The following is a 13,658-nucleotide window of genomic DNA, read 5'->3' as shown; positions in this document are numbered from 1 at the left end:
TTTACTTTATTTAATAATAAAAAAAAAATTTCAGCCACTCAGTCTTTATTGCCTTTTATACATGGAAAATTATTAGACTACGAGTCGTAAATAAATATTAGACAAATATATAAATGGAAATGAAATGAAACAACGTTCATATATTTTTTAAAATTAATTACATTAATGTCACGAATTAATGGACAGTATAAAAAAACATACGTTTCTTAATATTATTAAAATATTGATGATATATATATAAATTAATAAAATTCTTAGTGTATTAAATTATTTAAAAAAAATAATCTAAGTACATTTACAAAAAGAATGTTTTTTTACATAATTATAATAAATTTTTAACGTAAACTTTTGTGCCTTTAGTTACAGATTATTAGTATTGATATAAGATACGTTTCATAAATTCATAATAATAAAAATTTAAAAAAATAATAATATTAATAAAAAATCATTTATAATAAAATACAATTATTATGAAGAACAAGTATTTTGTTTTAATTATCAATAAATAACTATTTAATTTTCTAAGTAAAAAAAATAGCGTTGAAGAAGATGAAAACTATTGTAATTATACTTCATTGATGTTTTCTACACTCAACCTGCTATTTGACTGGAACTGTGATTGGAGTCATTAGTCAACGGTATTGGATTGATCGTCGAATCCGGCATCAAAGTATGAGTTTCTTCTTCTTGATCAGATAATGGAATGGCTCGTGTTTCATTAATTAGTTGCTTATTAATCATCTGGCTTGGCACCTCAGTAAGTACTGGCCCGTACTGCGAAGTTGAACCCACCAGCAAGTCAGTTGATGGATTCAAACCGCCCAACATCTTTCGTCATAGCATAGCGTATATAAGGTAAAATAATGAGCAAGGAAAAAAAATGCCGTCACAATCAACAGATCGGCAACTCAATAAAATAATTTAAAAAATAAACGTCAAGGGATATTAAAAAGGATCAAAAGGCATTTTAATGGTAAATCTTTAAATTCCGTTTGAGATAATATGCATAAATGTGTATAGATATATATGTATATATATATTTTAAAATTCTCACCTGTCCACTAGCTCTACTTATTCCACTTCGTTGTGATTTACCACCATGGCGGAAAAATCGTAACCATGCCCAAAGAGCACCCATTACTAGTCCTAAAAGTGTTATACTTGCACCAGCAGCCAATGATCCTTGAGATGAATCGGTATTCGTATTATTATCCATTTTAGTTTCCGTATATGAAAAGTTTTTACTATCCTATTAAAATTATGAAAAATAAAATAAAATATTAGTAATGATTATTTATTATATAAAGTTTTTATAAAGAAATTATTATTTATAATACCTTGATTTCATTGACATGATTGTTGTCAGAAGATATAACATTTACTAGCATTGTTGTTAATCCAGCAACTGTAGCACACAGTGCTACTGACAAGAGAACCCATTCTAACCATTTTCGAGTACTCACTTTATGTCTAAAAACAATTCTGGAAAATCCATGTCGAATTCCTGAACCTCCTCCACGTCCAACACCACTTTCATTTCCATCACCTCCAACTTCATAAGAATAACCTACAGTTGTAGGTTGATAAACTGCTGCACTATCTGGCATATTCTTTTGAAATTAAAATTTTTTCAACAGTAAATACTTGTTTTCAGTCAAGTATTTTCTTTTGTTGTATCAATACTGAAGAGTGGCCATCATAAATGAAAAATTCACTGAAAAATGTTTTTGCGTTTAACCAATACGTATTTGAATTATTTTTTTTTTTGACTTTAGATATAATTATCTTTTTGGATATACGTTATTATACCGTATCGTTTTTACTTGATTACTTTCTGAAAATTTTTTTTTTTTTAACTTATACTTACTATAACTATAAACGCAAATAAATATTTTTATAACAAATAATAATCTTTAATCACAAAATTATTTTTATTTTTACGGTTTTTAGTTTATTTAAAATCATCTATATTTCAGATTGTAGAAAAATACAACCAAAAAAATATGCAACGAATGATTACATAGCTATATACACACACGTGTAATGTAATACAGACGAGAAAAGAAGGGCTGGTTTTCAAAAACAGCCGACATTTTTTAATGAATCATTTACAATAAACGATGCTTCATTTAATTTAATTAGTAACACAATTTTAATTGTCATCAAATTAATGATTAAAATTTTTAATTTAATTTTTTAATTAAAATATCTACATTGTCATTTAATAAAAAAGAGAAATAACAAACAATATTAAAATACTTCAAACTATTATGATATAATAATTATGTTTTTTATACAATACTATTGTATTTGTATATATGTTGATGATACATATATATTATAATAAAAAAAATAACCGCTGTTAATTAAAAAATTTTTTTGTATTGACCATTTGATGATATTAATTGAACAAAGGATATCGTTTATTGGTTAGAACGCTCATTGTTTGAGAAAGTAGGATTGGATGATTATTGAATGTGTAGTTACATACATTCAACCAATGGGCGGAGTCTTATCAAGCGGGTGCTGTATCGATTTAAATTTGGTTTATCGGCTCATGTGGTAGCACCGAGAATACCAAAGTTATATTCTTGATATACAATCAGCTCGACAGTAGTACGTACTCAAACGTCGACTTGTAAACTTCAATTGTTCTTTTTAGCCCAATTATCACATGTGCATATCAAGATAAGAGGTTAGTCGTGAAGATAATTCAGAGATGTCTAATATGAAATCAAATTCGTTAATATCAAAGGATTATCAAGCCGGCAATGACTCTGGTCCTATAGAAGTTAAAAGTATTGTGCCAAGAAATAGGTCAGTTTTGTGCTTTGTTTAAAAATCATTTACCCTTTCAAACGTTAGTATAAATTATTTTAAGTGTTATTGATTTTTACATTAATTTATGTCGAACAGATGTTTTACAACCACGCCTTTATTTAGTTTTATGATTCATTTTATCTTATTTATACCATGGCTATTAATTTAGTATTGTCACTATTATTTTTAATTATTTTTTAAGAAATTCATATAAAATCATCAAAATCACAATAATAAATCAATTTAAAGTGATTACTATAATTTTGCTTTGTTTGAATTTGTAAACAACATATTTGATTTTGTTTTTGTTTTTCATTTTTATTATAGTATATCCTTACAAATATCAATTGAAACTCGTGCCATTTGATTTGGCTTTTAGTCACGTGTATTTTATGATTTATTTTTTATAAAGATTCAATTAATTTTTTTGTGATTAAGTTATATATATAATTATTATTTAAATATATATTAATTTTATAAAAAATACAAATAATCTAATAATTTATCTATGATCAATTGTTTTGAAACGATTATCAGTTGGATTAATATATTTTTTTTCTTCGTATACAGACAAGATTTACTTAAATGGAATGGTTGGGGCTATAAAGATTCTGAATTTATTGTCAATGATAATTCAATTATTGAATTTACTGGATCTAGGTAAGTGAAAATTAAATATAATACTTTTGTTTGATTTTGTAATAAATTTGCACAGTTAACTAACTCAAATAGAACGCTCATGAAAATTTAATGTAGCCAAAGTAAAGACTGCAATTTATCAATAGCGATGACTAAATAAAATTAACATTTTAGAACTGCTTATTAATATTATTCTTTAATCATTACATATTTACTGTACAATTAAAATGAATGTCAATAACTATCATCAGTGTGTACAAGAAATTATCATGTTTATGTAAATCATTTATTATGTGTTTAAGGTATCCAATTGGGAATTTACAACTTCCATACTTCACAGAATGGGTTCAACGAGTACTCGGTGTTGATTTAAAGAATCGAACTTTGTCGCAACCAATACCCATGTCTTTTCCTAAATCCATTGTTACGGAAGAGTTTGTCAATGCTGTGAAAGAATTAAATATTACATATTCTATAGAAGGTATAGACCGGTTGTTTAGAGCACATGGTCATACACTCCGAGAAATGGTTCAATTGAAACAGGGTAACTTTGAAAGAATTCCTGACATCATTCTCTGGCCAAGTATGTATAGTGAATAATTTACTCAATAATGATGAATAGCATGACATAGAATTTTACATAAGAATGGCTTTTAAAACTATTTATTATATATTAGAAAAAATTCAATCTACTGCTCGTTTTTATATAATCTTAAATGACTTTACATAATTAAAATTAGTATGATACAAGTCTTAAAATTTTGAAATCGTATAGAAATTATACTTTAGAAGAAAAAAATCATGTTAAAATGACATAATAAATAACAAATATTTATTTAGTCAGTTAGCATTACTTCACTATATGATAATAAAAATAGTATATTACATTAAGAGTAAATTAAAATTTTATATTAGTGACTCAATATTTGCAATACAAATAATAATTTTTTTTTCAAAATTACTATTTAATTTGCCAATGCTGTTGGAAATAAATAAAGATAATAATATGAAAATTTTATTTATTTTAGAGTGTCACGATGATGTAGAAAAAATAATAAAAATTTGTGTCAAATATGGGATAGCTTGTATTCCTTTTGGTGGAGGGACTAGTGTGAGTAGAGCTGCAACATGCCCACCTAATGAACAGCGTCCAATTGTTTCTCTTGATACCTCTCAAATGAATCGAATATTATGGATCGATCAAGATAATCTTCTCGTTTGCTGTGAAGCCGGAATAATTGGACAAGATCTTGAACGTGAATTAAGATTAAAAGGTTTAACGTCTGGACATGAACCTGATTCTTATGAATTTTCAAGGTATTTTTTTAATAAATGAGATTTATAATATTTATCAACAGAAAGACTTGATATTTTTTATTCTATATTTTTTAGTTTAGGAGGTTGGGTAGCAACAAGAGCCAGTGGAATGAAGAAGAATACATATGGGAATATTGAGGATTTAATAGTTAGAGTACGAATGGTTACTGGACGTACAGAAGATCCAGTATTGACATTAGAAAAAAATGTACAAGTACCAAGAATTTCTAGTGGACCGGATTTTGATCAAATTATACTTGGCAGTGAAGGTACTCTTGGAGTTGTAACTGAAGTTGTTTTTAAAGTAAGACCATTACCAAAGATTATCAAATATGGCAGTGTTATATTTCCAAATTTTCAAAGTGGTGTTGAAGCAATGAGAGAAATTGCCAAACAACGTTGTCAACCATCAAGTATACGATTAATGGACAATGAACAATTTCAGTTTGGTCAAGCACTTCGTCCCGAACATGGTTGGAGTGATAAATTTATGCAAATTTTAAAACAAACTTATGTTACCAAAATAAAAGGTTTTTGTTGGGATGACATTTGTGTAGCAACACTTTTGTTTGAAGGTCATGATACAAATAATATTGCAATACAGGAAAAAAAAATTTATACAATAGCAAAACAATTTGGTGGAATTAGTGCCGGAGAAACGAATGGAGAACGTGGTTATATTCTTACTTTTATAATTGCGTATATTAGGGATTTAGGATTAGAGTATCAAATACTTTCAGAATCATTTGAAACATCAGTCCCATGGAGTCGAGCAATTTCACTTTGTCGTAATGTTAAGTCACGAGTATCACGTGATTGTAAAGAACGAAATATAACGCACTATCTTGTATCTTGTAGAGTCACGCAAACTTATGACACAGGATGTTGTATTTATTTTTATTTAGCTTTTAATTATACTGGTGTACACGAACCGATTGAAACTTATGAAAAAATTGAAGAAAATGCAAGAAATGAAATACTTGCTAATGGTGGTTCTATTTCTCATCATCATGGTGTAGGAAAAATGCGAGCTAAATTTTATCCTAAATCAGTTGGAAATGTTGGCGTATCACTTTATCGTGCAACAAAAAAGCATTTAGATCCTCATAATATATTTGCAGCGGGTAATTTAGATCCTAATTGTTTAGCTAAATTATAAAATTTTAATTCGTATCAATTATTAATACATTAATATAATAGATAATAATTTTAAAAGAGATGAAAGTTACCAAATATTTCTAAAATAAACAAATCTTTTTTTATTTGGTACAAATGCGTAAATGTATTTGCATTATAATTTTTCATAAATTATTGTAAATAAAGAGAGAAAATTAATAATAATAATAGTAATAAACATTTTAATATTATTACAATTAAGTGGATATTATGAATTTTTTAAAATGTTAATTTATAGTCTGAATATTAAATTTTCACAAATAATAAGTATATTAACACTAAGGATTATTTCCTTTTAAGGTAGTTAAAAAAGAATCAAGATCATACTCATCATCGTACTGTTGTTGTTCCCACAATTCAGGTAAAATATCTAAAATTGATTTACTAATACCAGGAATACTATTAACAGATCGTGATTCATCGTGATCTTCTGATGATTTTTTTTCTTCTCCATTTTCTAATGAAAATAAGTCCAATAACTAAAAAAAAAGAGGAAAAAAAATATTTATACATGTATGTCTTTTACAATAATTTTTGTAAATAATTAATAATTAAAAAAATTTACCTTTTCAGTACCCATTGTAGTAAGAGATGTATTGTCAGTTGAAATAATAGTTTTTGCTGTATGAAGTTTGAATTTTTGTAAATCCATAATTTTTTCTTCTAAAGTACCTCTTGTAATAAGTCGATAAACATTAACAACTTTTTTTTGTCCAATTCTATGAGCTCGATCCATAGCTTGAAGATCTTTCATCGGATTCCAATCATGTTCAATAAATATGACAGTATCAGCACCAGTTAAATTTAATCCAACACCTCCAACTTGAGTTGTAAGTAACAGAACATCAATAGAGGGATCAGTATTAAAACGTGATACAATGCCATGTCTTTCTAATGATGGAACACTACCGTCTAATCGAAGATAAGTAACAGTAGGTAGATGAACACTTAAAAGATCTTTTTCTACAATGTCTAACATAGCTTTAAGCTGACAAAATATAAGAGCACGATGTTGACTGACAAGTTGTTGATTATCAATTAATGTACAAGTAGCTACTTTTTGTTGCAATTGTTGTTGTGGTTGGCCAATACCACAATCTAAAAGTAATTGTTTTAATGCTGGTAATTTAGCACTATGTTCTATATCAGATAAATTAGTGTGCATTTGACAAATACTTTGATATAGTGGATGACGTGGGCCTAAAACAAGTTTTGGATGATTACAGACATTTCTTAAATAATGAAGAGTTTCAAATCCATGACCACGTTTAGTATTATCAGATGATAATGGTAAAGTAATATTTGTTAAAAGTGCTGCATGACGTTTTTGGAAATCTTCATAAAGAGTTTTTTGTAATGGTGACAATTCACAATAATAATCTTGAGTAATTTTTGGAGGTAGATCGCTGAGGACATCTTCTTTATTACGCCGTAATAGAAATGGTAATACTTGTCGATGAAGACTTTCCATAGCAAGTGCACCGGCTTCTTGTTCTTTTTGTCCAGCTTTAGATTCACGACAGGCAAGAATAGGCCTTGAATATTTAGCAGCAAATTGTTTTTCACTACCTAAGAAGCCAGGCATTAAAAAATCAAATAATGACCACAATTCGAGAACATCATTTTGTACAGGTGTACCAGAGAGTATTAAACGATGATATGCATGTAATCGTTTTGCTGCTTTAGCATTTTTAGTTTTTCCATTTTTAATAATGTGACCTTCATCAAGAACACAATAATTCCATTGAATTGTTTCAAAAAATTCAAGATCCTTCCTTAAAATATCATAACTTGCTATTATTAAACGATATTGAGATACACGTGTTCGAAGTTTTTCACGATCAAATGGAGTACCAGCATATTGCATTACTGGAAGATCTTCTTTATCAAAAAATTTTTCAGCTTCATAAATCCAATGTCCTGTTAATGTTAATGGACATACAACAAGACTTGGTGGTGATTCCGAATTACGATGATGATCAAGAGCAATAATACATAAAGTTTGTAATGTTTTACCTAAACCCATATCATCGCAAAGTACTCCATGTAATTTATAACGATTAAGAAAATCAAGCCAATTAAGCCCTTGTTGTTGATAAGATCGAAGTTGAGCAGATACTTTAATAGTTAATTTGGTATCGGGAATACTGCGGGGATTAAGTAGTTGTTCAAGAAAACGTCTTTCTTGTATTTTTTCATCAATAAGATGAGAATCAACTATTAATCCTGGATCCAATGGTAGTAATTGAACAAGCATGGCAAATGTTGAATTAGAAATAAGTCTTACAGCTTGATTTTGATCAGACATTCTTCCAAGTAATCTAATCATAAAAAGAACAGCATAAGGTACAACATTAACACCAAGGTTTTCAACAATACATGCTAAGGCTTCTGATGCTCCTTGACGACGTATTTCGCCTTCACCAGGTGTTGGTAAATTATTTTTTGAATTACCAGATTCAGTATTACAAATTTCTAATAATGGTATAACAAATTTAACGACATGTTTCATGATATTTTCAGTATCAATAACAGCTAAAGCAGCTATACATCGTGATGCCATATGTCTAACAGCTTTATATGAATGTGCTAAAAGTTGACATAATTTTGGTACAAATTCAATAATTGGTGATAATAATAATTTATCAAGATTAGGTGCCATTATTTCTAAAACTTGTAAATTATAAATCAAATTATTAACTTGTTCAATTGAATCAACTTTATTATTGTCAATTTCAATATCATTCATAGTTATGATATTCCAAAGATGAGGTAGTCGTGTTGGTAATTGAGATCCAATTAAATGAGCTATAGCTGTTAATGCATAAGTGGCACCACGACGACGATTTTTTGCAGCTTTAGCTTCCGGTTCTTCATATGCTAATAATTCATCTAATGGTATTTCTGTAGCTGGTGGCCTACCAGGCCCTCTTCCACTACTTGTACCTCCACTTAAACCAGTACCTCTATTATAAGCAATTCTTTCAGCATGTTTTTGTCTATTATTTAATGTTAATATACCATCATAAGGATCAGTATCTTGTTGAGTGACACGTGGTGTAAATTCAATATCAGAACATAAAAAAGTACATAAATTGGTAGTTATTTTATTATTTGGTGATGGTTTTCTATCAGTACAAAGATGAATTAAGTGAGCTAAATGTTTAGCAGCAAGTTTTTGTAAATCATCATCTTCTTCACGCTTAATAGCTTCCATTAATGGTTTAACCAAAGGATTTAATGGTTGTGGTGGTTCTGGTAAACAATGTAGCATTGTTGCTGCACCAGCTAATGCTGCCATAGACATGACATTTAAAGCTAATTGTTGAGTAGCTGTATTTGATGCTCCAATTTCTAAAGCTTTTCTACGTTCTTCAAGGCTAGTTATTAATTTTGGTTTTAATTTATTCAATGCAATATTACCAGTTGTATTAGAATTATTATTCAATAATGGTAATTCTGTAACAGATTTACTTGAAAGTGTTGTAATTTGATCTAATGTCATAACAGCAGTATTTGATTCAATATCAATTGGTAGTGCAAGTTTATAATGTTTTAGAGTGGCAATGTAATCGTTACTGTCATGTAATAATCTTGTAAAAGCACCGGCAATTTCATCATAATAAATACATTCAGATAAACATCCTAAAAGTTTATCCTTCAATATATCTGGTATTTTTGGTGGATTTGGTTGTTCAAGTGCCGCCCAATGTGCTATTGTTAATCCAACGACAGTTCTTTGAAGTGATGAACGTGATGTAAGATGAGCTAATAATACTCTAGCATAACATAATGCTGGACTTGGAATATCTGGAGTATAAATAACACCTGGTGCTGGTTTAACAACATAACGTGATAGGAGACCAAGCATTCGTGTGGCCATAATTCTTGCACGTATAGTATTTAATAAACGTATATTTTGTGGCACTGTTTCAACACCACCAATGTAAACTTTTAATTCAGAATGTCCACTAATTTTCGTTAAATTTGATGAATTAGTAATATTATTATAATTAATTAATAAAGCAGGATTAAATGGTGCATGATCTGGTTGCATAGCTAAACAAAGCCAAGTACTAACAAGTGGGCATACAGCATGAAGTAATAATTCTAAATCACTATAAATAACAAGATTTTCCCAAACATTTTCTGTTATTTGTTGAATAAGGGGTTCATGTTCAATTAAAGCACGTTGAAAGACATGTCTTAGTGCTTCTTGAAGGATAAAACAGCCTTCTTCACCCCATCTTTCTTTACATTTAATTTGAAAATCGGTATCCTTACCAGTTAATGTTTCTAAAGTTTGTAAAGTAGCTTTTCTAACACTTGAACTAACGTGACTAAGAAATGGCCATAGTCGTGGTAATACTTGTGATAATGGTTGTGGTGAAAGAGAAGCCCGTGCCGTCGGTAGTGAAAGTATAGCCGCAAGAAGACCCATAAAACTATTACAAGCAGCAGCAAGGTCATCTTGATTACGAAGAAGTTCCCAAAGACGAGTAATAATAGCTTCAAGTTCAGATGATTTTAATAAACGTGGTAATGCTGAAGCAACTGGTATAAGTGCACTAGCTGCTGCTGCACCAACATCATCAACAGGATCTGATAGTCCTTTAATAACAGCATGAAAAGCATGAGGGAGTATTTGATCTAATAAATCATCTCTAACGGCAAATAAATATTTTAAAGCTAATAAAGCTCCATGTCGCGCTTCCCATTCATCATATTGTAATAATTTTAAAAGTATCTTGAGAATATTAATAATATCATCATTATTAGTTATTAAAAGTACTAAAGAACCTAATGCTTGAGCACAAGTTTCACGTACTGGTGCAACAACTTGATCTGAAACAAAATCACCAAATCTATCGAGTGCCAATACACATAGTAATCGTAATGATGCATCTATTATCCACCGACGATGGCTTTCATTCATTTCTTCAATAGTTTGATTACGTGATTTACCCGCACTTTTACCATGAAGGCGTACAAGTTCACGAAGTGCTGTTGCAGCACCATGTCGAATTTCCCATTTTTGACTAAATAAATCTTGACAAAGATTTTCACCAAATGATTCAAGTGGCCAATCTAAAATAGTGTCAGGCCAATTGCCGGTTCCATCAGGTACTGCACCACCAGAAATATTTATTTCATCTTTTTTTTCATTACTTTTAACATCACAATTAGTTGTTGTTGTTGTCATCATCGTGATAGTAGTAGTAGTTGTAGTAGTAGTAGTAGTTGTTGTTGTTGAATCAGTCGAGACTACGTCCTCCAATTTGATTTTTTTATTAAGAGATTCTGTACTATCAGATTGTTCATCTGGTTCACGTGAACGTTGTTTTGATATTGATTGTCGTGCTTTACGTTTAGCACGATTAATTTCACGTCTACTTAGGCCACTTGACTGTCGAAGGATTTCATTGAGTGAAATTTTAGTTGATTGATTAGATGATAATTGAATAGGTGCTAAATCTTCAGTAGTAAAAAGATCTGAAGTATTGACATTCATTAAACGTGGATCAAATCCTAAATTGGTTGTTAAAAATTTATTATCTTGAGAATTAGTAGATTGTTGTTGTTGTTGTTGTTGTTGTTGTTGTTGGTGTTCATGTTCAGCAATTACTAAATCATATTCACTACCTTCTGATCCAGTTAAATGTGAACTTTTAGCAAGAATTTGATCCATATCAAAATCTTGAAATGTTAATTTATTTTTGAGATACTCATAATCTTGAATTTTTTCATCATTTGATAATTCTTTTTTAATAGGTTTAGGATCCCATACGGGGACTTGCGATAGTATGGCTTGTATAGCTTGAGCTGCTGATACTCTGGTACCCCATTGTGGTGATTTCAATAGAGTTGATACTCTCGCTAATAAATGATGTAATTCATGTGGATGAAGCCGTTGCGCTTCACCTAATTGTTGAGCAGCAGCTTTTTTAGTGACTGGATTCGTACCAGTTTCAAGTAAAATAAATAACCGATCAAGTCTGAAACAAGTAATTGATTAATAAAGATGAAATGTATATATATATATATATATATCTATATCTATATATGTAATAATGAAATACCTTGATGCCATAATTTATATATATTTTTGATTTTTTATAATAAAGAAATACTTGAATTTGACAAATACCTAAAACAATAAATATGATGGTAAAGGTTATTGATAACATATTGAAAGAGAAATAATAACAATAATGATATATGAAGAGAATAAATTTTACCGCAGAAAGGAGTTTTTCATGAAATTGTTCCCATTCTAGTAATATGTCAATATGGATGATTGAACGTTATAACAAGTTGTTGTTGCGTGCCTCAAATAACACAAGTTGTTTGTGCACAGACACAAAAACAATTGTAAACTTTAGATGATTTTTAAAGTGTTCAACTGACCCGCATAGCCATTTCCCATTTGATACGTACACCACATATCATATAACATAGTAAAAGATGCAAAATTCGATATCTATGTACTTGATTTTGCCAAATTTTCGGAGAGAAAAGCATGATACAAGCATCAAATTTATACTGACAGCCATATTGCTGGGGAAGCTGAGTTTTGTCCTCTTTATTCACCCTGATTGGTCAGTTGTGTTAAGTTCAGTTTGAAAATTATCGTATGACGTGACGAATTTGTAGTTACATGAAAGCATGATTTTTTGAAAAGGGAAAGAAATATTTATATTTTTTTTTGTTATTTAAAATAAGGAAAAAATAGATTATTATAAGGGTGAATGTCATAAATAATAGATATATGTAATGTTATTTGGATGATTTAAATATTTTTATTATCGTTTCCAACAATATGTACATTGAGTAATTGATCAAATAGTATTTGAATACTAGATTATTTGACTATTATTATTTATTATTGAATAATCGATAGTGTGACGATTTTTTAATCCTTCTAGCAGCAAAATAATATTGTAGGTAGAGTTTAGTGATATTTATAATGAGCTTCCCATTCTGAAATATACAATAAATATGTATTAGATGAGATGAATTTGAAAAAGTTGATATAAAGAAAAGGAGAACGTACTTGTTCTTGGATAATTAAGGATGTAGAAAAATATCATAGCACCACATGCAACTTGGAAAAAAGATGCAACACCATTCTTTTTTGGCAAAACATATTTATGTTGCCAACGCCAGTATGCTGATGAAACAAGAAAAAGTATAATTATGTAATACGAGGTAGTGATATGTATAAAGACATGTGTAAAGATGATTTATGAACCTCTGCTTAATAACTGTGCAAAAGGTGCTGGACCTATATTACGTCGACTGAGCCATGCAGGTAATTCACCAAGTTTGACCTGACCAAATGGTGTATCTTCTGAAATAGATAACAATAAAGCGAATAATAATAATGATTGGGGTATGATTACAGTAATGAATAAATATTTGATAAATACTAACGTTTGCCATAATAAGTTGCTGGATCATATGGACCGTGAATTTCATGATTATATTCTTTAGGATATTTATTCCAATTTCCCCAATCCATGATTTAAAATGCAAAAGTAAACTATCTGAAATGTATTGAACAAATCTCGAATGAAGTCGACTGAATGAATTTAATAAGGAAGATGAGAAAATTATGATTCAATAAGAAGAAGGTGATGGTAGCGATGTCTATCTTTAGGCAAATGTACACTTGTCTTCCCTACACGATTACCGATTGTGAGAAT

At 29.4% G+C, this 13,658-nt stretch overlaps 4 protein-coding genes across 5 annotated transcripts; 1 reads left to right on the top strand and 3 right to left on the bottom strand.

Annotated features, from left to right (window-relative positions):
* Positions 1-346: 346 nt before the first annotated feature.
* On the bottom strand, positions 347-2,042 carry LOC118065387 (uncharacterized). 2 transcript variants are annotated; one of them, XM_035080635.1, is made up of 4 exons: positions 1,868-2,042; positions 1,338-1,714; positions 1,055-1,249; positions 347-774 (listed from the first exon to the last, which is right to left on the bottom strand). In XM_035080635.1, exons 2-4 carry the CDS (start codon positions 1,605-1,607, stop codon positions 592-594), a joined length of 648 nt encoding a protein of 215 aa, XP_034936526.1. In that variant the 5' UTR covers positions 1,608-1,714; positions 1,868-2,042; the 3' UTR covers positions 347-591. The 2 variants fall into 2 exon arrangements, with proteins under 2 accessions (XP_034936526.1, XP_034936525.1); XM_035080634.1 differs by having other exon boundaries at positions 347-828; positions 1,868-2,038.
* A 496-nt stretch (positions 2,043-2,538) lies between these two features.
* ADPS (alkyldihydroxyacetonephosphate synthase) lies at positions 2,539-6,092 on the top strand. The gene is made up of 5 exons (XM_035080657.1): positions 2,539-2,817; positions 3,391-3,480; positions 3,762-4,042; positions 4,488-4,776; positions 4,852-6,092. The coding sequence occupies exons 1-5, from the start codon at positions 2,720-2,722 to the stop codon at positions 5,933-5,935; spliced, it is 1,842 nt and encodes a 613-aa protein (XP_034936548.1). The 5' UTR covers positions 2,539-2,719; the 3' UTR covers positions 5,936-6,092.
* Positions 6,093-6,127: 35 nt separating this feature from the next.
* On the bottom strand, positions 6,128-12,489 carry Hel89B (histone acetyltransferase 1). The gene is made up of 4 exons (XM_035080649.1): positions 12,192-12,489; positions 12,033-12,100; positions 6,518-11,948; positions 6,128-6,431 (listed from the first exon to the last, which is right to left on the bottom strand). Exons 2-4 carry the CDS (start codon positions 12,041-12,043, stop codon positions 6,231-6,233), a joined length of 5,643 nt encoding a protein of 1,880 aa, XP_034936540.1. The 5' UTR covers positions 12,044-12,100; positions 12,192-12,489; the 3' UTR covers positions 6,128-6,230.
* Positions 12,490-12,735: 246 nt separating this feature from the next.
* ATPsynF (ATP synthase, subunit F) lies at positions 12,736-13,562 on the bottom strand. Its single transcript, XM_035080660.1, has 4 exons — positions 13,387-13,562; positions 13,205-13,303; positions 13,007-13,123; positions 12,736-12,933 (listed from the first exon to the last, which is right to left on the bottom strand). Exons 1-4 carry the CDS (start codon positions 13,472-13,474, stop codon positions 12,905-12,907), a joined length of 333 nt encoding a protein of 110 aa, XP_034936551.1. The 5' UTR covers positions 13,475-13,562; the 3' UTR covers positions 12,736-12,904.
* Between the last annotated feature and the right edge of the window lie 96 nt (positions 13,563-13,658).

The sequence above is a fragment of the Chelonus insularis genome, unplaced genomic scaffold, assembly GCF_013357705.1.
Source record: "Chelonus insularis isolate UGA/USDA-ARS -01 unplaced genomic scaffold, ASM1335770v1 contig_310_pilon, whole genome shotgun sequence".
NCBI lineage: Eukaryota > Metazoa > Arthropoda > Insecta > Hymenoptera > Braconidae > Chelonus > Chelonus insularis.
This window is presented reverse-complemented; position numbering and strand designations above follow the sequence as displayed.